This window comes from Vulpes lagopus, chromosome 8 (genome assembly GCF_018345385.1).
Source record: "Vulpes lagopus strain Blue_001 chromosome 8, ASM1834538v1, whole genome shotgun sequence".
Lineage (NCBI taxonomy): Eukaryota > Metazoa > Chordata > Mammalia > Carnivora > Canidae > Vulpes > Vulpes lagopus.
This window is the reverse complement of record NC_054831.1, coordinates 42,402,811-42,430,504: the sequence shown is the minus strand read 5'-3', so window position 1 is coordinate 42,430,504 and position 27,694 is coordinate 42,402,811. Positions and strand designations below refer to the sequence as shown.

Genomic DNA, 27,694 nt, shown 5'->3' with positions numbered 1-27,694 from the left:
ATGGATGTCAGGTAATGATGATAGCTAAGCAATGGTCACACAATGATGATAGCTAAGCAGTGCCACACACACAAAGTTGTGTCTTTTCCCACAACTATCTTGTTCCTACCTTTGAACCTTCACATTTCCTGTTCCCTCTGCCTAGAACAATCCATGAATATACCTTGCATTCCTGATCCCTTCCAGTCCTTTGGATCTTTGCTCAAACATCACCTTCTCAAAGAGGCCTTCTCTGACCACTCCCACCCAATGTAGTCTCCAGATCTAACATGGTATCCTGTTTGTGCCAACCTCACTCTCTATGTGATCATTCTCATCACATAGGACATTCCCTAGAACCTTCTATCTTAAAATTTATGATAACATTTATCATTATGAGAAATTATCTTGTTCCTTCACTTGTTTACTACTTTACATTCCTTCTCCTTCTACCTACCCTTACTCCTACAAGGAATATAAATGCCTCTTAAGGGAAGACATGCACTAAAAGACAACATGAGATACAAACACTTCACTTTCTACAGAGAGGAGGAAAACACATTTTGCTGGTGACATGTTTATAGAATTCATGGGAATATAAAACAACACTACCTACTGTGTGCCAGGCATTCAAAGATGCCAGGGGCAGAGTGATGAAGAGGACAGATAAAGGGCATCCTGGAATGTCTGCTACATAGCAGGTGTTTAATAAACAGCTGCTGAATGAATCTATTGATTGATTCATTTTAGTCCACAGAAATTATACCTCTGATTTTTAAAAAACATTTATTTTTTTGAGAGGGAGAATGAGAGCATGAGTCGGGGAGGAGCAGACAGAGAAGCAGACTCCTGCTGAGCAGGGACCCCCACCCCCCATGTGGAGCTCAATCCCAGGGCCTAGAGATAATGACCTGAGCTGAAGGCAGACATTTAACTGACTGAGCCACCCAGGTGCCCTGAAATTACATCTCTGATTATGAATAAAAGACAATAGAAACATTCTTAAAATTCTTAAAGCATTCTTCTATTGGATTTTTGAGGAAAAACAAACAATTTTAATGGATACGGATGTGGAAACCCTTAAGGTATTCAATAATCAGGAAATTCAGAAAACATTGATAAACCTGTGCAAATAATCACTTTGTGCTGTTTTATGTTCCCGAACATTCCATAAGGGCTATGTTTGTGTCTAAATTTCTAATTTAGCTACAAGATGTAAAAATCCTACATAGTCAGACAATGTGGCTTTAGTTATATCAGAAGTGCCTTAAAAGCAGAAATAGCATTCCAGCTATTGACATCCCTAGGATAAAAATAACCATCTGGGAGTAAATGCCTATTAAAAAGGCAAAAGAGGGGATCCCTGGGTGGTGCAGCGGTTTAGCGCCTGCCTTTGGCCCAGGGCACGATCCTGGAGACCCGGGATCGAATCCCACGTCAGGCTCCTGGTGCATGGAGCCTGCTTCTCCCTCTGCTTATAAAAAAAAAAAAAAAAAAAAAAAAAGGCAAAAGAAATGTGACTAGGACAGTATCTGTCCTGGGAAGTTCAGATTCAAAATGTATTTCTTAAGATAGGAACTGTATGGGAATCCATTCCAAAATAACATGCCCACTTTTAAATAATAAGATAGATGATCATTTCATGGACTTAGTATAAATATATCTTCAATGTCTGATGGTTTTCTCTTAAAAGGATAGCTTATTGAGGGATCCCTGGGTGGCTCAGCAGTTTAGCGCCTGCCTTAAGCCCAGGGCGTGATCCTGGAGTCCCAGGATCGAGTCCTGCATCGGGCTTCCTGCATGGAGCCTGCTTCTCCCTCTGCCTGTGTCTCTGCCTCTCTCTGTGTGTGTGTGTGTGTGTCTTTCATTAATAAATAAATAAAATATTAAAAAAAGGATAGCTTATTAATTTTTCTCTCTGAAAACTGTTTACCAAGACACTGGCTTTTCCCACTGACTCCATTAATTCTTTTTCCCCTTGCCCTTCCCACTCTAGGTTGGACTAATGAATACATTGGAGGAAAGAGTAACTTAGGCAAAGACCTTTTATTTGTGGTTAGGCTTACATAGTTCCAGAAACTAAACATAATTAACAAAACACCAACAAGTACCAGAGGAGGTGCTCCGGTATCAGTAGAAGGCACTGATCATAAGAAAGCTTGACGTGGATCTTCACATACAGATGCCGGTTCAGTCCTGTCAAACGAATATGCTGTATTCTGAGTGTGACAAGTGGGAGCAGGAGCAGGAAGAACCAAAGCCTCTTCTCCACTGGATCAGGCAGCCAGGCCCTCCAGGGGTATTATCACAGGTGACACGGAGGCCTCTGCAACAGTAGCCATGACAGCCAGCCCAGCTATGACAACGATGCTGATGTCACCACCAATAGTTTGATAGATCTATAAATCCTTAGGGTGCTTCACATCCAGTTCATCGTCTCCGATCCATTCCTTGCACAGGCCACAAAAATCCACTTTCACAGAAACAAATTTAGTGCATTCAGGTACCACTGAAAACACACCAGTCCTGGTATTTGCTAATTTGGAACAATGGTAAAAATACTATTGCATCATTTTGGAAATGAGTCCAGTCTAAGCTACAAGAAAAAAATATTCTTAAAAAAAACACACATGGGTACTTTTGGTGGTATGGCTTTGAAACCCTCGCTTCACTATAATTATGAGCCTTATAAGCAAAGTTAACAAATAGCAATTTTTATTTTTTTAAAAAAAGGAAAGTATTTTACTAGACCAAAATTAGTTTAAGACATACGAAAATCAAATTTTATGCAAACACTCTTAGAAAAACTGAATTCTATAATTAAAACATCAGAGTACTTTTTACAAATTAATAATGTGTTAAATTACTATATATTAAAGATATGATTTGAAAATAAAAAATACTGTGTTTAAATCTCATTCTGTAAGAACCAGGGTAATTGCCAAATCACCATGCTGTCTTTCCATGAGGGTTTCATGGTACACTGGAGGGTCTATTATGAGCCAACAGGGAGTCATTAAGTAACATTCAAGAAAAAATAAGAGTAAAACATCAGGTACAAATTAATTTAATTCACTTCCTGAGACTTACACAGAGCTCACTGACTTGAATAAAGCATGACAACATTGTCTTTAAATATTGAAAACACTATTTTCTGGCAGCATCCAGTACACTTTTGTGTTACAAGGAGGTCATAAAGATAGGGCTTCGGGGAGAAATAGAACACAGATGAACCTCTAAAGAAATAGAAAGTTCTAACAGAAGACTTCTTATTCTCTTTTTATGAGGCAAAAAACAGAAAAATAGATAAAACATAACAACCTTGATTACAGACTATGGGGGACTTCATACCTAGACTTTTATGATGTTTTATGAATGATATTTACTACAGCATTATTCCTACTGAATAACCAGAAAATAATTTTCATCATCAATAATACAGTCAAAAAGTTTACACCATGGCAATATCCATGTCAACAGATGTTGCTTCTTCTATCTAAAGTATAGAATATATACTGTATGTATAAAGTATATATTCTATATGTACTACATATATATATATATATATACACACACACACACATATATGTATCTAGCACATATATAAATACAGTCATGTCTTTCCAGTCTCATACCCATCTGACACTTTATAATGAAGAGAGAAAATAGGAGGGAGACTTCTGGTACCATTTATTTTTCTGTGACAGTAATAAAGCTGCTCTACCACAACTTGAAAAAATACACAGTAATCATTGTATATTAACAATAACTGCATAATGCAAAAGCAAATGCTTTTTTCCCCAGAAAAAAAAAATCCCAGGGTTTTCCCTATGACTCTGTTCCCTGCCCCCCGCCTCAAAAAATACCGTATATGTAATTTCAACCTAAAGTCAAAAGGCTTCCAATGCCATGTAGCATGTGGCAACAGTATGCTCACCGCTCAGCAGGATGATGCCAGTCTCCGACCCAAACTGTGCTCCCAGGCTAGCACGCTTTATAACTCTTCCTTAAAGCCCTTCTGTGTCTCCTGCCTGGCTTTGTCTTCCTCACCAGGTGCCAGCCACGTGAAATACACTTTTACTGGATCAATGTTCCAGTGTTTGTGAAAGGATATGGGAACCTGGTGAGAAAGGTAGTCCCTAGGATAATCCACGGGCCGAGCCTGCAGGAAGAAGGAACAGAGAATTATGTTCCTTTATTCGCTGAAAACAATTTTGCTTCAGAATAGCATTTGAATTTACGAAATGACTGATTTTCTTCAATATTTGATATGGGTTATGGGAATCTAAAGGCAAAAAGGAAAATCTTTTCCGCCCTCTTCCTGCTGACGTGAGGCTTTGGCTTTTGTACCTCCAATTGGAGATTGGAGATTTAATTAAATTTAATATCCATATGTACCACTTTTTGCTTCCATGATCTATAGTCATACCTCCAGGAAATTCCTCAACCATGGTAATAAATCTAAAAAGCCTTCCTTGTAAGTTATTTAAGTGACTATTACAACTTCTGTAAAGGGCAGAAAAATTGCTATTTCCCAGGCCTGTCTAAAGAAACTCTGACTATACATTGTGTGTGTGTGTGTGTGTGTGTGTGTGTGGAATGGGGTGAAGAGTTCTTGGGGTTCACCTTGCCTGCCCACTGCCCTGACGTGTAATTAGGTGTATGTCTCTCAGAGAAGGAAAATGTGGAGCTCATCAAAGGTGAGGGAGAAATGTGAGTAACGCGACACACTCTCTTCCTACCCAGATACTTAGTCTGACTCCAGAAATGGCAAGGGAAACATTAAGTAACTAGAAGTAGTTAAAGAGAGCCTAAAAAGTTTTTCCACAGTAATTTCAATATTTTCTAGAATTTACAAAATGAAGTTTAAGCAGAATCAGACATAACCTAGGATGACCGAGATTGAAATATCCTTCAGGGTATAAAAGGAAACAGAAACCAGATATTTTTTTTTACTCTAAACAAAGCATCCACACACTTTCAATGTTTATCTTGTTTACAGATTTATATAGACTGTCTGTGTTCTATAGTAATTCACTGGGTTATCAATACTAAAATAGTCTTGGCTTTATTAAAGCTGGATAGGATATTTTTTTAAAAAGTCTTCTCTAGGCTACTACTTTATTACATTATGCTTAAATGTTTAATAAGAATACTATAAACTCTCTTGGTTTACAAAATACCTTTATTAAATTTTATCTCATTCAACCCTTAAAACAACTTTGCAAGATGGTCAGAGTATCCTGATTCATCTTCAATTTATATAGGAGGTAACTGGAGCTCACAGAAGTTATAACTTCCTTAGGGTAACGTGACTAGCACATATTGGAATGGGGACAAGAGCAGGTACCTAGCCCCTAGAGTCCAGTGTTCTACAGGGACACCTGAAGCTGGTCCTGATTCTGTGTGGCACAAGCCTGGCACAACAGCAGTATCCTGGCTGCCCTAGCCTCCTTCGGAGGCTTTATCCATCGATGGTACAAATATTCTGCTCTGATAAGTGTTCACAATAATATCTGCTCAGAATACTTCAAAGTAATGTAGGGGGAGAACTTCCATACCAACCATTTATCGTCCTTTAAAAATTCTAAGTGCTCACGGAGTTAAAAATCTAAGAAGACAATTTTAAAGGAAGAGAGTGAAACAAAGACCAAAAATACACACTAGAATAAAGTCTAACAGAGTTGAGAAAGTTCTGAGTATTAGCTGAGGGGATTCATATATGGTGTCTACTTGTAAGGCCCTCTGGGAGTCTACTGGCTTGGAAGAAACCCCAGGGAAAATATACTCTCAATTCAGTTCTCAGATAATTCCACAATGCTCCCAGGAGAAAGAAAGAAAAGCATGGAAACAAATCTTGGCTTGTTTTTCATATTTAAAAATGAACTCTTAGAGACACAAATGCATTTCACAGGGAAAAAAAGAAATCCATAATATCTTTCCCTTTATTGATGCAGATTCCAGAAATGATTATAGTTGAATGTTAGAAGCCATGGATGAGTGAAGAGCTGGTTTAGTATTAGAATGTGCTCATTGTTTCTGGAAAATGCAGTTTTGGAAAAGAAGAAGACAAAACTGGAGAAGTGAAATGGATTCACAGAGGTGTCCATAATACCAGAAGTCTAAATGGACTCTGGTCATCACATTTCTGTGCCCAAAATGCCAAAAGGAAGTACCAAACAGGCAGGGTCGGGGTGAGGGAGGTGGCCTTAGGAACAGACATGGAGCATGATGGGAAGCTGTGTACAGAAAGAGAGAGGTGGCATAAACTGCATGAGAAGTACATCCATTAGGTGAAATTAAAATTAATCTGTAAATATTAGAGCACATTGAACACTGCAACAAATGGAGATTAAATCTGTATTTCCTTAGACAAAAATATTTTTTCTAGCTGTATTGACATTTGATTTACATACCATATAATTCACACACAGTCATGGTAGTTTGAAAATTTCTAATAGATTTCCATATTAAGCAACCACAAATCCAGTTTTAAAAGATTATAGTCATTTCCCCAAAATTCCCTGCCAGGCACTTTCAGTCAATCCCCACCCTCACTGTCCCAAGAAATCACTGGTTTGCATTTTCTCTATAGTATTGCTTTTTCTAGAAATTTCTTTATCAGTGGAATCATAAACTGTGAATGTTTTGTGCCTGGCTTCCTTCACTTAGCATTGCTGCATCATTACTTTTACTGCTGAGCAGTATTACGTTGAGTGGATATACCATTCAAACAATACACAGTTATTAGCACATAGCTTCCATGGGTCAGGAGTCTTGGCAGAACTTAGCTACAACCTTTGCTTCAAGGTGTCCAACAAGATCATAATCAGGATGTCAGCCCAGGCTCTATGATCTCATTTGAAGGCTCAACTAGGAAAAGATCCACTTCCAAGCTCACTGGGTGATTACTAGTTTCTGGTGGGCTTATTCAGTTCATGGTGGGCTACTGAGCTGAAGGCTTCACTCTCATGCCCTGCCCCCTTACAGCTTGCTCCAACAAAACCTGCAAGCCAGGAAGGAAGTAGGGAGAGTCTACAAGGAAGACGGAAGTCACAATCCCTTGTAATTTAAGTACAGAAGAGACATCCCATCACCTTTGCCATGTGCGACTGGCTCATACTCAGGAAAGGAAACACGGGGTATGAATACCAGCAGGAGGGAACCAATGAGATCTATGTCATAAAGTGCCTGCCACATGTATATTTAACTTTTTAAAAACTGCCAAAACATTTCCAAAGAAACTGTATTTTATATTGCCACTAGAGGTCCAGGTTTCTATATCCTCATCAGCACTGGGAATGATCTGTTTGCTTATAGCTGTTCTATAGATGTGATTTTAGTTTGCATTTACCTAATGACTAATAATGTTGAGCATATCCCCATGTGCTTAGTAGCCGTTTATGTATCCTCTTTAGTGAAATGTCTATTCAATCTCTTACCCAGCTTAAATTCTATTTTCTTATTGGGTTGTAAAAGATTGTTATATATTCTGGATTCAAGACCTTTACCAGATACATAATTTATAAATATTGCTCCCAGATTATGATTTTTTTCATTCTCCTAAGGATATATTTTAAAGAGCAAGGATTTTTTTAAGTTTTATGAGTTCAATTTATGAATTTTTCCTTCTATGGGTCATGCTGCTGATGCCATAAATCTTTGCCTGAACTGAGGTCACAAAGAATTATCCTTATGGTTTTTTTCCAGCAGTGTATAGTTTTAGCATATTTTGTACTTATATTTTGTACTATGATCCATTTTGAGTTAATTTTTGTGTTATGAGGTCAAGTTTCAGGTTCAATTTTTTGTGTAGAATATATAATTGTTCAGCACCATCTGACCATCTGTTCTACTTCTCCACTGGATTGCCTTGGTATCTTTGTCAAAAACCAGTTTACCATAAATGAGAGGATTTATTTCTAGAATCTATCCTGTTCCACTGATGTGTGTGTATGCGTGTGTATAAGTATATCCTTATACTAATTATGCATTGTCTTTATTATCATAGCTTTATAGTAGGTTTTGAAATCACAGGAGGGTAAATCTTCAAATCTTGCTCTCTTTTTTAAGAATCATTTGTATTTCCATATAAATTTTAGGATCAGCTTGTCTATCTTTACAAAGAAGCCTGCTATGACTTTGATTGGGGGATGCAGGGAAATAAAATTTCCTGTAAAAAAGCCCTAAAGCCTACAAGAAACATTTCACATTCCATTTGTCTAAACTGATCTGATCCCCAAAGAGAGTAAAACCGACCTTATCTCTTGGAGAAGCCAATGGTTGTATCCCTGAACCAGGTCCAGAGGGTAAGTGCACCAAGGCGCCAGAGAGACCTGAACACTTTCACCTGGGGATACAGTTACATTTCAAGGAAGAATGATGTATTTATTTGCATACCAAAATGCTAAAGTAAGGAGGGCTTCACCTTTAGAAGCAGAGAAAACAATTTTTCTTTGTCCCTTGCCTATGAGGTATCTAGTCACTTGTGTAGGGAAAGTGAATTGGCCCTCATATGCTTCCCTGAAGGTAAAAACTACCTCCAGGCAGTGGGAGTGGCAGTGAGGGCAAGATGGGCTTATTATTTATTGTGAGGTACTTAATGTAAAAATCTATCTCTGATCCAGAACACTTCATTTAGGCACTCAGGATAAGTTAATTTTAAATGAAAAAGATGAAATAATATAGTTCACTTTAAATGAATATTAAAAAGTCGATGCCATCATAGCAATATTGAGTCTTCTAATCCATAAATATGGTATATATCTCTTCATTTAATTATATCTTAATTTCTCTCAGAATTTTATTGTACAGTGTAACTTCCTTTTTAGATTTATCCCTGATATTTTATTCATTTGGATGCTACTTTGAATAACATTATTTTCTTCATTTTCAATTATTTTGTTGCCAAATCACTACACAAATTTTGTTGCATTCTTGTGATAAATCCCACTTGGTTATGGCATATAACCTCTTTTATACATTGCTGGATTCAATTTGCTAATATTTTCTTAAGGATTTTTCCATCTATGCTCAAGAGTAATATCAGCTGGTAGTTTACTTTTGTGATATACCATTTTAATCCCTCTGTTACTTTTTTAGCAATATTTTGGAGTGATTTTCTAAATTCTTGCTCTAGGGATACAATATGCATCTTTTTTAAAGATATATTTGAGAGAGAGAAAAAGAGAGCATGCATGTGTGGTGGGGAGGGGAGCAGGAGAGGGAGACAGAACCCAAGCAGACTCCCCACTGAGTGTGGAGCCCTGGTGCAGGGTCCCCTGATGTGGGGACCTTAGCCAAAACCAAGAATCAGATGCTTAACTGACTGCACTACACAAGCGCCTCAACAATATGTGTCTTTGACATATTAGACTAATATTGGCCTCATAAAATGAATTGGGAAGTATTCTCACTCCTTTAATTCCATTCCATCAATGTATGTAGGTTCAAATACTTTTAAAAAGTTTTGCTAATGAGCATGATCCTAGAAATTTCTCGCATATTATTTAAATTGTCTAAGTTGTTGGCACAATTTTGGTATGACTTGCAGTGATGTCCCTTCTTTCATTATCAACCTTGGTAATGTCTGTCTTCTTTCCTTTTCTCTTGAGCAATCTAGCTTAACGTTTACCAAATTAGCTGATCTTTCCAAAAAAACTCATTTTTGACTTAACTAATTTTCTCTGCTTTTTTTCTGTTTTCTACATTGACTTGTGCTCTAACCTTTAATATTTCTTTTATTCCACTTAATTCAGATTTGTATAATATTCTTTTGCTTTCAATGCAGATGTTTAATGATTTAATATCAGTACCATTTCTAGTATGTTTTTTTAAAAATATTTTTTATTGGAGTTCAATTTGCCAACATATAGCATAACATCCAGTGCTCATCCTGTCAAGTGCCCCCCTCATTGCCCATCACCCAGTCACCCCAAGCCCCCACTCACTTCCCTTTCTATCACCCCTTGTTCCCAGAGTTAGGTGTCTCTCATGTTCTGTCACCCTCACTGATATTTCCCACTCATTTTCTCTCCTCTCCTCTTTCACTATTTTTTATATTCCCCAAATGCATGAGACCATATAATGTTTGTCCTCTTCTGATTGACTTACTTCAGTCAGCCTAATACCCTCCAGTTCCATCCATACTGAAGCAAATGGTGAGTATTCGTCATTTCTAATGGCTGAGTAATATTCCATTGTATACATATACCGTATCTTCTTTATCCATTCATCTTTTGATGGACACCGAGGCTCCTTCCACAGTTTGGCTATTGTGGACATTGCTGCTATAAACATTGGGGTACAGGTGTCCCGGCATTTCACTGCATCTGTATCTTTGGGGTAAATCCTCAGCAGTGCAATTGCTGGGTCGTAGGGCAGGTCTATTTTTAACTCTTTGAGGAACCTCCACACAGTTTTCCAGAGTGGCTGCACCAGTTCACATTCCCACCAACAGTGTAAGAGGGTTCCCCTGTCTCCACATCCTCTCCAACATTTGTTGTTACTTGTCTTGTTAATTTTCCCCATTCTCACTGGTGTGAGGTGGTATCTCATTGTGGTTTTGATTTGTATTTCCCTGATGGCAAGTGAGGCGGAGCATTTTCTCATGTGCTTGTTGGCCATGTCTATGTCTTCCTCTGTGAGATTGCTGTTCATGTCTTTTGCCCATTTCATGACTGGATTGTTTGTTTCTTTGCTGTTGAGTTTAATAAGTTCTTGGTAGATCTTGGATACTCGCCCTTTATCTGATAAGTCATTTGCAAATATCTTCTCTCACTCTGTATGTTGTCTTTTACTTTTGTTGACTGTTTCTTTTGCTGTGCAGAAGCTTTTCATCTTAAGTCCCAATAGTTCATTTTTGCTTTTGTCTCTCGCCTTCATAGATGTATCTTGCAAGAAGTTGCTGTGGCCAAGTTCAAAAAGGGTGTTGCCTGTGTTCTCCTCTAGGATTTTGATGGATTCTTGTCTCACATTTAGATCTTTCATTCATTTTGAGTTCATCTTTGTGTATGGTGTAAGAGAATGGTCTTAGTTTCATTCTTCTGCCCATGGCAGTCCAATTCTCCCAGCACCATTTATTGAAGAGACTTTTTTCCAGTGGATAGCCTGTTCTGCTTTGTCAAATATTAGTTGACCATAGAGTTGAAGGGCCATTTCTGGATTCTCTATTCTGTTCCATTGATCTATGTGTGTTTTTGTGCCAGTACCACACTGTCTTGATGATCACAGCTTTGTAGTACAACCTGAAATCTGGCATTGTGATGCTCCAGGCTCTCGTTTTTTTGAATATTCCTCTGGCTATTCAGGGTCTTTTTGATTCCACACAAATCTTAAAATAATTTGTTCCAACTCTCTGAAGAAAGTCCATGGTATTTTGATAGAGACTGCATTAAATGTATAAATTGCCCTGGGTAGCATTGACATTTTCATGATATTAATTCTTCCAATCCATGAGCATGGAGTATTTTCCCATCTCTTTGTGTGTTCCTCAATTTCTTTCAGAAGTGTTCTGTAGTTTTTAGGGATAGGTCTTTTACCTCTTTGGTTAGCTTTATTCCTAGCTTATGCTTTTGGATGCAATTGTACATTGGATTGACTCCTTAATTTCTCTTTCTTCAGTCTCATTGTTAGTGTATAGAAATGCCACTGATTTCTGGGCATTGATTATGTATCCTGCCACACTGCCATATTGCTGTATGAGTTCTAGCAATCTTGGGGTGGAGTCTTTTGGATTTTCTATGTACAGTATCATGTAATCTGCAAAGAGGGAGAGTTTGACTTCTTCTTTGCCAATTTGAGTGCCTTTTATTTCTTTTTGTTGTCTGATTGCTGAGGCTAGGACTTCTGGTACTATGTGGAATAGCAGTGGTGAGAGTGGACATTCCTGCCGTGTTCCTGATCTTAGGGGAAAGGCTCCCAGTGTTTCCCCATTGAGAATGATATTTGCTGTGGGCTTTTCGTAGATGGCTTTTAAGATTCTGAGGAATGTTCCCTCTATCCCTACACTCTCAATATGAGTTTTGATCAGGAATGGATGCTGTATTTTGTCACATGCTTTCTCTGCATCTATTGAGAGGATCATATGGTTCTTGTTTTTTCTCTTGTTGATATGATCTATCACGTTGATTGCTTTATGAGTGTTGAACCAGCTTTGCATCCCGGGGATAAATCCCACTTGGTCATGGTGAGTAATCTTAATGTACTGTTGGATCCTATTGGCTAGTATCTTGTTGAGAATTTTTGCATCTCTGTTCATCAGGGATATTGATCTATAATTCTCCTTTTTGGTGGGGTCCTTGTCTGGTTTTGGAATTAAGGTGATGCTGGCCTCACAGAAAGAGTTTGGAAGTATTCCATCCCTTTCTCTTTCGGAACAGCTTTAGAATAGGTATTGTTTCTTCTTTAAGCATTTGACAGAATTCCCCTGGGAAGCCATCTGCCCCTGGACTTTTGTGTCTTGGGAGGTTTTTGAGGACTGCTTCAATTTCTTCCCTGGTTGTTGGCCTGTTCAGGTTTTCTATTTCCTCCTGTTCCAGTTTTGGTAGTTTGTGGTTTTCCAGAAATGCGTCCATTTCTTCTAGATTGCCTAACTTACTGGCGTATAGCTGCTCATAATATGTTTTTAAAATCGTTTGTATTTCCTTGGTATTGGTGGTGATCTCTCCTTTTTTCATTCATGATTTTATTAGAGTCTTTTCTCTTTTGTTTTTAAAAGCCTGGCTAATGGTTTATCTATCCTATTAATTCTTTCCAAGAACCAACTCCTGGTTTTGTTTATCTGTTCTACAGTTCTTCTCGTCTCTATTTCATTGAGTTCTGCTCGAATCTTTTAACTCTCTTCTTCTGCAGGGTGTAGGTTTTATTTGCTGTTCTTTTTCCAGTTCCTTTAGGTGCAAGGTTAGCTTGTGTATTTGAGGTTTTTTTCAGTTTTTTGAGGGATGCTTGTATGGCGATGTATTTCCCTCTTAGGACTGCTCTTGCTGTATCCCAAAGATTTTGAACGGTTTTATCTTCATTCTAATTCATTTCCATGAATCTTTTTAATACTTCTGTAATTTCCTGGTTGACCCTTTCATCTTTTAGCAGGATAGTCTTTAACCTCCACATGTTTGAATTTCTTCCAAATTTCTTCTTGTGATTCCGTTCAAGTTTCAAAGCATTATGGTCTGAAAATATGCGGGGGACAATCCCAATCTTTTGGTATCAGTTAAGATCTAATTTGTGACACAGTATGTGGTCTATTCTGGAGAAAGTTCCATGTGCACTTGAGAAAAATGCATTCAGTTGCATTTGGATGTAAAGTTCTATAAATATCTGTGAAATCCATCTAGTCCAGTGTATCATTTAAAGCTTTTGTTTCTTTGGAGATGTTGTGCTTAGAATATCTGTCATTTGCAGAAAGCACCGTGTTGAAGTCTCCCAGTATTAGTGTATTATTATCTAAGTATGTCTTTACTTTGGTTATTAATTGATTGATATGCTTGGCAGCTCCCTCATTAGGGGCATAAGTATTCATGATTTGTAGGTCCTCTTGTTAGATAGATCCTTGAAGCATTACATAGTGTCCATCTTCATCTCTTAGTACAGTCTTTGGGATAAACTTTAATTTAACTGATATGAGGATGGCTACCCCTGCTTTCTTTTGAGGACCATTTGAATGGTAAATGGCTCTCCAACCTTTCATTGTCAGGCTGTAGGTGTCCTTAGGTCTAAAATGAGTCTCTTGTAGACAGCAAATAGATGGGTCTTGCTTTTTTATCCAGTCTGAAACCCTGCATCTTTTGATGGGATCATTAAGCCATTCACATTCAGAGTTACTATTGAAAGATACGCATTTAGTATCATCATAATACCTATTCAGCCCCTGTTTTTGTGGCTTATTTCTTTGGGCTTCCTCTTTCTTTTACAGAGTCCCCCTTATTATTTCTTGCAGAGCTGGTTTGGTGGTCACGTATTCTTTCAGTTTCTGCCTATCCAGGAAGCTCTTTATCTCTCCTTCTATTCTGAATGAGAGCCTTGCTGGATAGAGTATTCTTGGCTGCATGTTCTTCTCATTTAGGACCCTGAATATATCCTGCCAGCCCCTTCTTGCCTGCCAGGTCTTTGTGGAGAGGTCTGCTGTTAATCTAATATTTCTCCCCATATAAGTTTGGGATCTCTTGTCTCTTGCTGCTTTAAGGATTTTCTCTTTATCTTTGCAAGTTTCACTATTAAATGTCGAGGTGTTGAACGGTTTTTATTGATTTTGGGGGGGGGGGTCTATCTCCTGGATCTGAATGCCTGTTTCCCTCCCCAAGTTAGGGGAAATTCTCAGCTATGATTTGTTCAAATATGCTTTCTGGTCCTCTGTCCCTTCCAGCATCCTCTGGAACCCCAATTAAATGTAGATTTTTTCTTCTTAGGCTGTCATTTATTTCCCTTAACCTTTCCTCATGGTCTTTCAATTGTTTTTCTCTTTTTTCCTCAGCTTCCTTCCTTGCCATCAACTTATCTTCTATGTCACTCACTCTTTCTTCTACCTCATTAACCCTTGTCGTTAGGACCTCCAGTTTGGACTGCATCTCATTTAATCGATTTTTAATTTCAGCCTGATTAGATCTAAATTCTGCAGTCATGAAATCTCTTCAATCCTTTATGCTTTTTTCCAGAGCCACCAGAAGCTTTATAATTGTGTTTCTGAATTGGTTTTCTGACATCAAATTGTAATCCAAATTCTGTAACTCTATGGCAGAGAGTACTGTTTCTGATTCTTTCTTTTGTGGGGAGTTCTTCTTTCTAGTCATTTTGTTCAGTGCAGAGTGGCTAAAAACGAGTTGTACTGGAAAAAGGAAGAAAAAACTAAGAAAAAAACAAACAAAGAAACAAAAAAACTAGGAAGGATATCCTCTTGTTCTATATACTGGAAATCCCTTGACTTCCCCTGGAGCTTTCCAGTGCTGCTCGGTCAAGAACTTGCTTGCTCTTCCCCTGTCCTTCCAGCTGGTCTTCTGGGGGAGGGGCCTGCTGCACTGATTCTCAGGTATGTGCACCTGGGGGTGCTGCCCCGCCCTGTGCCAGGTGGTGGGCTCAGTGGGAGCTGTGAGGCCCCTGTCCCCTGGCAGCCCCGCCTCTCCCAGGCACAGGTGACACCAGGAGAAACAACACCACTGGCGGCCAGCTCTCCATCTCTGGAGTCAGCTCCCGCAGTAACTACTAGTCTCCCAGTCTGCACTGGCTTGGATGCTCTCCGGGGCGAGGGGGCACTGACCTGCACAGCTCGGGGGCATATGGCGGTAGGAGCGTCCTCAGTGTCCTGTGCCCTCTCCGCCTGTCTGTCCCGGGGGAGCGCAAGATCCTGGGCTGTGTCCCCTGGCACCGGGGGATCCGGAGCCTGTGCTGCTGGAATTGTGCTCCTGGGGCCGTGCAGCCCCCTCCAAATGGAGCCACTGCCTGAGCTGCTCCCGAGGCCTCACCGGGCATGCTTCAGCCCTTTACCGAGCTCGGCCTGTGGTGTGTGACATGCTCTTCCCCAGGCGCACTTCCTCTGTCAGTGACCCCGGGAACCTGGGGGCTCCACCGCCCCTCCTGGAATCCTGCCCGAGCTCCTTGCGAGTGCCTTTCCGTCCAGGAAGAATCCAGTACGGATTTTTAAAGCTCCTGCTTCTCCGGGGCTGGGCTCTCCTGTCCGGGAGGTTCTCGCCGCCCCTCTTAGCCCAGCGACTCGCAGGATGGGGGGTGGGGGCCTCCCCAACTTGATTGGTTTTTTTTCCCATCTTCCTACCTTGTTAGAAGTGCAAACTCTTCTCTCTATAGCATTCCAGCTGTTCTTTTTTTAAATTTCAGGTCAAATTCATAGGTTTTCAGGATGATTTGAAAGTTATCTAGGTAACTTGCATGGGGCCAGATGACTTGGGGACCCTACTCCTCTGCCATCTTGCCTCCCACCTCCACCCTGCTAAGAACATCCATTTCTAGTATGTTTAAAACTATAAATTTCCCTCAAATCCCTATATAGCTATTTGAGTGATAATATTCATTTTTTACTGTAGATATTTAATGATTTAATACCATTATCCATTTCTAGTATGTTTAAAAACTATAAAAAAAATAAAATAAAAACTATAAATTTCCTTCCATTTTCCCTATATAGCTATGCTGAATACTTTTGTTTTTTTTTTTTTTTCATTTTTATTCAAGATATTTTCCAATTTTCCTTATGATTTCTTTTTTGACCCAGGGTTATTTTAATGTGTTGTATAATTTCCAAATATTTGGAAATTCTATTTTTTTCTGTTGATTTCTAATTTCATTGCATTGCTGGGAGGATATATTTTGTATGTTTTAATCCTTTAAAATTTATTGAGATTGTTTTATTATCTAGCATATGACCTATCCTTTAGAACATTCCATGAACACCTGGAAAGAATGTGCATTCTGCTATTGTCAGATAAAACATTCTGTGTCAGGTAAGTAGTTAGTATTTGTCCATTTCTCATTTCAATTCTGTCCATTTGTGTTTCATGTATTTGAAGGTCTGTTAGGTGTATATATATATACATTTATAATTATTGTATCTTCTTAATGTACTCACATTTGGTCATGAAATGTCTCTCTAATAATAGTCCTCTTCTTAAAGTCTATTGTGTTTAACATAGCGTAACATATTGTGTTTCCCATCCTTATACATTCAACCTATTGTGTCTATGAATCTAAAGTGTACTTGACTCTTATAGACAACATATAGTCAAATCTTGCTTTTTATACAATCTGACAATATCTGCCTTTGACTAAAGGAGTTTAGTCCATTGATATTTAATGTAATAATTGATATATCTATATTTTTATCAGTCATTTTGCCATTTATTTTCCATATGTCTTCATTTGTTTTGTCCCTCTGTTTCTCCTTTATCGACTTTTTTGTTAAACAAAATCTTTTAGTGTACATTTAAATCCCTGTATTGATATTTTAAGCTATATATTGAAAATCATTTTCTCAGAGATTGCTCCAAGGATACAATATGCATTTTAACTTAGGTTACTATTGAATTGAATCAGGGATGCCTTGGGTGGCTCAGCAGTTGAGCATCTGCCTTTGGCTCAGGGAGTGATCCTGGGATCTGGGCTCAAGTCCCACGTTGGCCTCCTTGCAGGAAGCCTGCTTCTCCCTCTGCCTGTCTCTCTCTCTCTCTCTCTCTCTCCCCACCCCCCCCCCCGCCATGTCTCTCATGAATAAATAAATAAAATCTTTAAAAAATTGAATTGAATCAATAAAATCAACTGCTATAATATAGCTTCATTTCCTTCCCCTGCCTTTGCACTATTATCATCATATATATTGCATTTATATGTTATAAACCCAACAATAGGGTTATAATTATTGCTTTAAACAATGTTATGTCTGTTAAAGAAATTAAGAGAGAAAATATGTATGTTTATGTGTGCTTATACACACACTTTTCTTCTTTTAATTATATATATGCACATATATATATGTGTACATATATATATGTATACAGAAACACAGTCTTTTATATTTTCCTCCATATTAACCCTATCCAGTATTCTTCCATTCATTCTATATATTCGAATTACCATGTGCTGTTTCCTCTCAGCCCAAAGGATTTCCTTTAGTTTTCTTGTGTAGGGAAGTTTTACTAGCAAAGATTTATCTCACTTTTCGTTTACTTGCAGATATCTTTATTCCACTTTCATTGGATATAGAATCATTAGTTGATTGGTTTCTTTTGGGACTTCTGCCTTTGGGCTTCTATTATTTTTAATGAGAAATTAGCCAGTAACTATATTTTTTCTTTCCCTTTTCATTAGGTTTTCTATTGTTTTTAAGACTTTCACTTTTCACCATCTTTCAACAGTTTGACTATAACATGTCAGTGTATGATTCTTTTCATGATTATCCTACTTGAGCTTTGTTGAGCCTTCTAGAGCTATACATTAATGTTTTTCATCACATTTGGGAAACTTCAACCTTATTTCTTTGAAAAAAATTTTCAATCCAATTCTCTCTCTAGTCACTTTTTAGAACTCCCATCAAATGTATGTTGGTATACTTTAAAGTATTTTAATGCTCTGTTCATTTTTATTTAGTTATTTTTGTCTCCATTCTCTGGACTGGGTAATTTCTATTGATCTGCCTTCAAATTCATTGTTTCTTCTGCCATCTTAAATCTACTATTATGTCTGCCCAGATAATGTCTCAATTATTTGGTTTTACAACCATTCCCATGTTATTCCATAACCATTCATTAGCTTTTAATCATAGTTCCTATTTTTTATTAAGATTTACCATTTGTTGAGTCATTCTCCTCATATTGCCCTTTGATCTAGGACTTTAATTTTATTAGCTTCTTGAAGCCTTTGTCTATCAACTCCAATATCTGGTCCCACTCAGAGTCCATTTCTATTTCTATATTTTTGCCTCAGTATATCTCTCTGCTTTGTCTCATGATAATTTGTTGGAAGTTGATTATTTTGAAAATGTATTCTAACAACAAATCTATTTTTACTACATTTTAAAAAGTAGGGATCCCTGGGTGGCACAGCAGTTTGGCGCCTGCCTTTGGCTCAGGGCGCGATCCTGGAGACCCGGGATCGAGTCCCACATCAGGCTCCCGGTGCATGGAGCCTGCTTCTCCCTCTGCCTATGTCTCTGCCTCTCTCTCTCTCTCTCTGTGTGTGTGTGTGTGTGTGTGTGTGTGACTATTGTAAATAAATTTAAAAAAAATTTTTTTTAATTCCTTATAAAAAGTAACTTGCCTGGATTTACACTGTGGGATCATTCTCACTGCAATGTGTGGCTACTGATATCTCCACTCAACTTTTAGTTCTTACTTTTATCTTGTAGCTTAGCTTACTAGAGGTCACCCTGTGCTTAAATAGTTTGTGGCCAACTTATGATATAGGAAGAGGTTACGCTCAAGCCCATCAGGCTTCTACCTGGGCTGGAAAGTGCATTCAAAGCTTCGGTGGGTTCTCAAACATGGCTTGGATTTTACTTTTACTTTCTGCTAGACTCATCCAGTGGTCCATGTGCATGCACATGGTTTCCCACCAGGTCAGAGAATTGTGGAGAGCTTTATAGCCTTTCTATTTCTCTCTTATTTCCAGGGTACTATGTATTAAATTTCTGGTGTAGATACCCTTTACCATATCTGAGACTGCAACCTCAGGCCCATAAAGGTACAGGTTTTTCTTAATTGTTTCCTACCAAGTTTGACTATTTTAGCTGACATATCTATAGGTTTTTATCTCTCCCTACCCACATTGACACCCCCACCCCCTCTGACAGCAAAGCTGCCATTTTCCTCAGCCAAGCCAAATTGTTGTTCCTCTCTCCAAGGTGGGATGGATGGGGAGGTGGAGGCTGGGAGGGCTTCAGGCAGAAAGGCTTCCGAAAGCCTCCTACTCTGTTGGACTTACTGAAACTATAGCAGTTTTTCAGTAATAAATGCTTCTCCTGAAATAAGTATTTTGACAATTTTGCACAGAGGATTCACTAGCCATGGCATGCTGCCATATGAATGAATTGGTGGCACATAATTTTGGAAGAACAGAAAATCACATGCGCTAGATCCTTTGTTTTTAATAAAAGGACATACTACACATTCCTTAAATCCCCTTCTAAGCCTATGATTTCACAGTAACTTTCCCTGACTAAAAAGATAAGGAAAGTGTCCCAGGCAACTTTTTGTATCTGAGATTGTTTCCCAAGGCCCACTCTATCTCTAACTCTTCAGGATTCTTAGATTTTTATCTTTTTGCCTCAAATGTGTTTCTCAATATGAACAAATACACTGTTTGGATCACTGTTCAGCATTATACATGGGAAATAATTTTGAAATCATAGCAAACTCCCTAAAAGAGGCTTAAGAATTAGAAGATATAGTGGTATCTGTTGGGGAGCATAAGTTTTAAGCATATTTTACGATTTTGGAAAGATTTAAAATTTATTATGCAAAATAGAGAAATCAAGAGTTTTTAAGTCTGGGAAATGACACCTTTTTTCATTTTTAAATTATCTTCAAAGGATTTTTGCTTAGAGAGTATTTTCCTTTTTTCTTTTCTCTTTATCATTTTCTTTACTAGTTTATTCTTCTCTTAGTGAAAAAGGCCACTATAAAAATCTAACACTGCCTTATTAACAATCATTCCCCTTATACACCAATAGTTTTAATTACCCTTCCTTTTCTAGAAGTGAAACACTATAAGAGCAAGAGAGAGAGCAAGAGAAAATAACTTGCTTCTCTAAGTCATCCTGTAACACAACACATAGGCTTAAAACGGGTAAGATCTCTCAAGGTTCTAAAAGATGGACAAGTACTCCTGACTGGTACCCATGAAGGTTTCTCATAGACGTCTTATTATGAAAGGTCTGTTTCCATCTTCTCTTGTGGTTGAGATGCAGAAATGGATCCTGCCTTTTTTGATAATGCACATACTTTCTTTGCATTGTTCAATTTATTTCCTAGAGTGCTATTTATGTCATGTTCAATTTTCTATATTGCCATGATAGCATTTGCTGCTGGTTACTAAATAAGACATTATTTATCCTTACACATCAGAACATTCACTGACATGATTCTTAAAAACTACAAAAAATAGTTCAGAGGATTCCCTTCTCCAAAGTGCAGTATGGTGAAGTTATTAGTACCAACCATCTCTGGTACACATCGTCTTAGACTACAACCACCCCCAGATTATATGCTCATTGAGATACTAAATTAAAGCTTAAAAGAGCTTAGCCACTCAGCTTAATAGCAACCAACGGGGAGAAAGCCCAATAAAAAGGCAATCAACGGACAGCGTAAAAACTGCGGACAGGGGCAGCCCCGGTGGCGCAGCGGTTTAGCGCCGCCTTCAGCCCAGGGTGTGATTCTGCAGACCCAGGATCAAGTTCCACGTTAGGCTCCCTGCATGGAGCCTGCTTCTCCCTCTGCCTGTGTCTCTGCCTCAATCTCTCTCTCTGAATAAATAAATAAATCTTAAAAAAAAAAAAAACTGTGGACAGTATAGAATTACATACATGTGGTGGTATATATATAGCAAGAAATATTAGGTCATTCCTGTATATTTCCAGATAGCATTTAATAATTTTTAAATGCCATCAATTTTTTAACTCAAAAATAAAGGGGGAAAAGAACAGCTTTCCCTTGGCCCTGTATTCAAGGACACCAGTCAAACCCCATTTTGTTTTCTAAAGATTTCTGCCTTCCATCTTCCTGCTGTGCATGGTACAGCATCAATCCTCTGGACCAAGAGGTCTGTTAAGGATGCCCCCCTTGAACATTTCCACATTGTTTTTAAGATTGTTTCCAGAGAATATGTGAAGGAAATGAAATAGGACCTTAAAGTGAAAAGAAAATCCCCCTCTCTCCCTCTGAGGTAGGAATAAAAACATTGTTCTCACCTGATGGAAGAGAGGGCTGTGTGTCACAGGGATTCCCAACCCGCTAAAGCACATGCCTAGGACCATATCGTCGGGAGCATCATTGCTGTAGCAGCGACATTTACTGGCAAGAAGTCTCCTGATTGCTTCTCTGCTGAAGACCATTCTAATGGGAAGCCAGAGCAGAGCAAAGGGTTACAGTAAGCAGCATCTCAAGACCTTTAATCTACATAAAGAAATATAGTTCAAAGGATACATTCTTGGTAAAGATGTTAATAGTTATTCTGGGGAAGTGTTCTGTGCTTTCTGTGAAAGGAAAATTTACTTTGAAGATGTGTTTACTATCTAATAGGTAATTTTATTTTTTGCATATTTCTTACAAATGAATACTATACAATGTTCTATACAATGTTCTTTTCCTAACATGTCAATGGAAAATTAGAATAGTTTTTTAGTTTTCACACTCTTAGTGAGATCAGTAACAACATCCACCAACAATCCCAGCACGTAGATGGGCCCAGGTAAACCTCACTCATACAGGTGATGACTAACATTGAGAGCAAATCTAACTGAAACCACTGTGCATTGTCCAAGTGATTCCAGTCTACAGAAGCTTACTTAGGTGATTTTCAGAAAGAAAAAGGAGACAGAAGGAGAGACTGATCTACCTCAAACAGTACTATGATGATACTTGACCTGGTATGTTCGGTACTTTCTGGTGGAACTCATGCACGGTCCTGCCTTTCTGTACCCTCCTCAGATTTGCAAGAGGCTAGAAATTTTAAAACAGTATTTTTCAGACTCTCTTGCCAGCTAAGACCTGGTTTCAATCTGACAATGAGAGGACTACACTGGGCGAAGCCATCTACTTCTGGCTCTGGCAGTCTCTGGCAGAGGCAGAAGATGGTGGGCAGCAGAGTGTTAATGGCAGAAACAGAGTAGCAGTGGAGAGCCAGTCCTGTGACTGCCTCAAATGCAGTGTGGTGTCCTAACAGCATGAGCAGCCACAGCAACCCACATGAATGGGCTGCAGGATACAGCCTTTGCTTTGCTCTTCCAGCCTTTGGGGCAGTAGTAGCTTTCTAGAATTACCAAGCTCTAGGTAGAGCCACCTGCACTGTTTTATTCCTTAGGCCCTTTCCAACACTTTTTGTACCAAGTACCTGCAATAAATCCTCTTTTTAAAAGGCTTGGTACTAAAATATAGGACCATTCTGGCCCTATGGAAGTAATGGATTTTCTCAAATTTTGAATAATCCAATAGCCGATAGGGCTAAAATGACTAATATGGTTCACAAATTCATCCCCAATAAGCCATGACTTCCTTGAAGGCAAAACTGTCTACAGTTTATCCACATGTTCCCAGAGCCAAATGCAGGGCCTTGCATACAGCAAGCACTCACTAGAATTTGATGCATCAAATAAGTGAGAATTAAGCTGCCTTTATAAAGATCTTCTTCCTGTGGGGGGGGGGGGGGAAGGAGTTCTATATGAATCAGTCTAGTGTGAAGGAAAACAGGACAAAGACCTTGAGTACAATCCCTGATGCAAAATGTTAGTTCCACACTCAGCTGGGCTCAGGTCAGTGTAGTTTAACATTAGTGGGCAAGTGCTGGCAGGACAACCACATACATGGCAGTTGCTCTGCCCTGGCTAAGATGCCAGAGGACACGATGAAACAAGACCAGACTAGAGGAAAAAGAAGCTCTTTATTTAAGCTGATATAAGAGAATGGGTCTGTACCAAAAGAAGAAACAGTTCTTATGAACTGTCCCAAAAGGAAACCTGCACATTTGAAAACTCACCAGAAATCCTCTTTCTCTCAGAGTCTCAGTGCCTCCCAGCAACTGGATAGCACCTTTGTGCTAAGTCAAAATCTGGCTCATCTACCTCATAGAAAAGGATCTATGTAAGGGGACAGGAGACAGACACTGCCCTTGCCACATCCATCTGGTACTACAGGGGAATTTCCTAAGTATATTGCAGTTGACCTTGAACAATGCACTGTGAAGGGCCAGCCTCATGTGCAGTTTAAAATCTGATGCTAAAAAAAAAAAAAAAAAAAAATCTGATGCTAACTTTTGACTCCCCTAAAAGTTACCTACCAATAGCCTACTATTTGCCTTACTGATAACATACTCAGTTAACACACTGTATGTTACATGTATTATAAACTGTATTCCTACCAATAAAGTGAAGTATGGAAAAGAAAGTGTTATTAAGAAAATCATAAGGAAGAGAAAATACATTTATAGTACTGTATTTATCGGAAAAAAAAAACCTGCATGTAAGCCAACCTACCCAATTCAAACCCAACTGTTCAAGGGCTGCTGTACTTGTATTTCAGAGCTGTAATCTTGTTTATCTTGAACTAAATTTAAATAAAAAGAGTTTACTTTTTTTTTTCTTTCGTCACCATCTAATAGAATGAGAAAGAAAGGGAGAGCCCAATCTTTTATTTTGGCCCACTCTCTAAAAAGTTAGCTTTATAGGAAGATAAAATGGAAGCATAAAATCTTTATTAGTAATTTTTTTCTGTTTTTCCATACACAGAACAGTCTTACATCAGTTATGCACACAGAATAAATACACAAGAGCCTCTAATAACACCTGGTTATAACTATGCTGATGAGTTATTTCAAAATGAAGAGTTGTCCCACAAAATGGAAGATGGTTTTTTTACTAGACACATCATGGTATGTCTGTTCATATGCCAACTTTTAAATATTAAAAAGATGTTGAGAGGCTCTAAGTGATTTCTTTTAATATACAACACACTAATTTTAAGCATAAGAAAGACTGAAACGGGAGACTGGAGCTTGCCTAAGGCCATGCATGCGGATCAAGAGCACATACAGAAGATAAACTGCATCAGAGACACGCCCACTAAAAAAAGAAAAGAAAGAAAGAAAGAAGAAAGAAAGAAAGAAAGAAAGAAAGAAAGAAAGAAAGAAAGAAAGAAAGAAAAAAGAAGAAAGAAAAGAAATGAAAAGAAAAAAAGAAAGAAAAAAGAAAGAAAGAAAGAAAGAAAGAAAGAAAGAAAGAAAGACAAACAAACATGCCCACTGCTCTTGGTCTTCCACAAGATGAGCAAGCCAGGGCTCTCTCTAGAGAACACTGCCTTCAGCCTCTTCCAAGGAGGCTGCCAGAGAGAATAATAATGACATCCAGAGCCAGCTTCCTACTCAGACAGAGGTAAGTATTGCAAAAAGGAAAGCAGTTATTGAATAAACTATCTGCAGACACCCAAATATCCAAGGAAGAAGCAAAGAAGTGAACACCAGACAACTGGCTTCAAATAATGCAAAGGTCTCATTTTCCAAACAATATAGAGTACCTACATGTAAAGCACTATGGAGTCTATACTCCCAATTCAGCTCTGCTTAGTGGGGCTTAAGAGAGATGGTTCAAGGCAAGGCTTTACAAAAACTTAACTTGACTGTGAACCAGAGAGAGAACACAAACACATTTCATACTACAACCATTTATATGTGCTGTGTGTATAAAACTGAAACAAAATTTCACAATACATATCCTTGCTACATGTGATACACTATGATATTTCTATTTTATTCTATTCCATTTTATATGTTATCATTTTTAAATGATGGTCATGATCCATTCATAGATTTTATAAGCCATTAATTGATCCTGGCTTGCTGTTTACAAAAAAAATCATAAGTCTACTGAGAAATCATTTAACATGATATCTGCAGCTTTTTTCAAAGGTTGATATGAGATGATCTCATGATGAATGTTTCTGCATCTTTGTAAAAATGCTATTAAAAACAAAACATTATACTGGTCGTTAGTTATATACAGATCAAGTCTGTGTTCATGCATTTGTTTATTCATTTATTGATTGTATCTTGTAAAAAATGAGTCTCTATGCTAGGAAGTGAGGATATAATGAGAAATGAGACACAGGTGCTGCCTTCAAATAATTCATAATTTAGGTGGAAAATAGAAAGGTAAATAGGCAATTAAATGATAATGGTTTGCATAATATGCTATGAAAGTACATTTGAAAGGCATCAAACCCAGATTTGAGAAGCCAGACTAGGCCAACGGCTTCCAGGAACAAATGATATCTATATTATGTCCAAAAAAAGAGAAGGATGAGCCGGGTGACAAGGACAGAAGGTTGGGGAGGGGACACAGTGCTATGTAGAGACCAGCAGATGCCAGTCTTGGAGGAAGAGAAAAGAAGAAATGCCTCTGAGGAGCTGAAGTAAGTTCAGGAACTCTTTAAGATGACAGTGCACACAAACGAGGCTAGAAAAGTAAAACAGCATCTGCCAAGGTCATGAGAGGCCTGGTAAGTCCAGATGAGGAATTTGGACTTTATCCTAAAGGTAACAGGAGGTTATAAAAGAATGCAAAAGACTTTCATTTCCCATGGTAATACCAAAAAAAAAAAAAAAAAAAAAAATCCAAATAAAATTAAAATCACATTAACCTATGGAATTATTGAAGAGATGGATGGTATGAAATCTGGAAGAACTAATTTCTAGAGAGAGGAATCCTTCTCAGTGGGCAGCAAGCAGTGGCAACTTTCAGGACAAGGTGGGTCAAAGGGCAGGAGGAAGGAGACCAGCTAGAGACATCGGCCCCATGGCAGTGGCCTCAGCAGCATCTAAGCAGGCTGTGGACCCAGCAAACTGACAGTGATTAAAGTGAGGCCTGTTCCCAGACCAGCATGACTCCTGTTGGAATCTGAAAGACCATCTTAGATGCCAAAGGTAGGAAAGAGTTCACATTCTTGGGGAAGAATAAAAGCAATGGAAGCGAGTGAAGGCCTCTGAGCCAGAGGGCCACAGGATCAGATGTACTTGTAGAAGGGTTTCTGTGGCTGCAGTGCGGTCAACAGCAAGCAGTGGAGGAGATGAGGAACTGTGGCAGGAGCACATGTGGGAGAGGTGGTGTGACCCAGACTAGACCTGGAGAAGTGGGGACAGAAGTGGTATTTAGGAGACAAAAGTGACTAGATTGACTGCAAGGTCCTGGGGGATAAGGAGGAGAAACATAAAGCAGACTCACAGGTCTCTGGGGCAGGAACTTGTGACTGCATGTCTTCCCTGAGGTGAGACTACCAGAAAAACACTAAATCAGGGGTCAGAGTCAAAAGATGAGGTCAGGATGGCAGTGCTGGGTCTCATGTTCTGTGACTCACCCCAGTGGACACGGCCTCTGGTAGGTGGAGAGAAGTTTGGGGGCTTTCAGCACAGTCATAGGGGTGGATAAGATCACCAAGGAGAATACAGATCAAGAAAAGAAGAGACACTGGAGAAGATGCCTGGAAAACACAGTCATTTAAGGGATAGGAAAAGGGAACTGAGAAGGAATAATGGGAACGGCAGGAATACACAAGGATAGGACACTGTTCTGGAAAGCAAGAGAAAGGAGCATTTCAAGGAGTAAGCAGTCACCTTTGTCAAAGGCTGCTGAGAAAAACTGGAATTGAGCCACTGGATTTGGCTCCATGGACACCGCCAGAGACCCCAGCAGGATAGTTTAGGTGGAAGGCCAAGTGTGGGGGCCAGATGGAAGTGTGGGCTGGGGAAGCAGAAAAGATGAGTTCTTAAGATGATCCGAGGGGAAGAAGAGGGAGGGTGTGGTGGCAGGAAGGAGTTTTAAGATGGGAAAACTGGAGGCAGTAGAAAGTCCATGGTAGGCAAGGTAGAAAGAAGTTGAACGTATAAAAGGCTAAAGATGCTGTCTTTAGCCACCACAGGCCTAGGAAAGGGATCAGTGACTCTCATGCAGGGTATTTGCTGATCTGGCCTAGCCTGATCAGAGGGAAGGAAGGAGCTCCCATGGCTTTTGTTTGCATCCCCTATTCCTGCACTCACTAGGCTTGTGGAGTGAATGAGCAACCAACTGGAGTGATGAGACAATACTGGCTAGGCGAGGTCAAGTGCCACTTCAGGCATCACAGGCCAGTCTCAGAAATAACACTGAAATCCAACAGGCAAGGAAGACAGCAAAATAGTTTTCTTGACACAAGTCACTTCTGTGTTAAAAGTACACAAACACCCATGTGCTACAAAATATATAAACCCATATTCAAATAATATCCCTTTCAAAGGTAAGGAGTTCTTACTCAACAGATACCACGCCCTGATCCAAGAACAACACCAGAGCCTTACCCACTGAAAACAAAATGCATTACCATAAGGCTGCACATAGCTTGAGCCTTTTTTTTTTTCTTTTTTTTTTTTTAAATGAAGAGATCAGTACTCCATAGCCTTCCCCTTTGGTGTCTTATCAAAGACATGGACACCCATCCCTATTGCTAATGAGCTCAGGTAGAGGCATGGCACTGCTCAA

General features: G+C 38.9%; 1 protein-coding gene across 2 annotated transcripts in view; it reads right to left on the bottom strand.

Annotated features, from left to right (window-relative positions):
• Nucleotides 1-2,010: 2,010 nt before the first annotated feature.
• B3GLCT (beta 3-glucosyltransferase) overlaps nt 2,011-27,694 on the bottom strand; it is a 126,227-nt gene continuing 100,543 nt past the window's right edge. For both annotated transcript variants that reach the window (XM_041765842.1, XM_041765841.1), the window contains 2 exons: nt 21,386-21,530; nt 2,011-4,141 (listed from right to left, as the gene is read on the bottom strand). In XM_041765842.1, the coding sequence (XP_041621776.1) occupies nt 3,974-4,141; nt 21,386-21,530 (313 nt within the window). In that variant the 3' untranslated portion in view covers nt 2,011-3,973. The remainder of the gene's footprint in view (nt 4,142-21,385; nt 21,531-27,694) is intronic.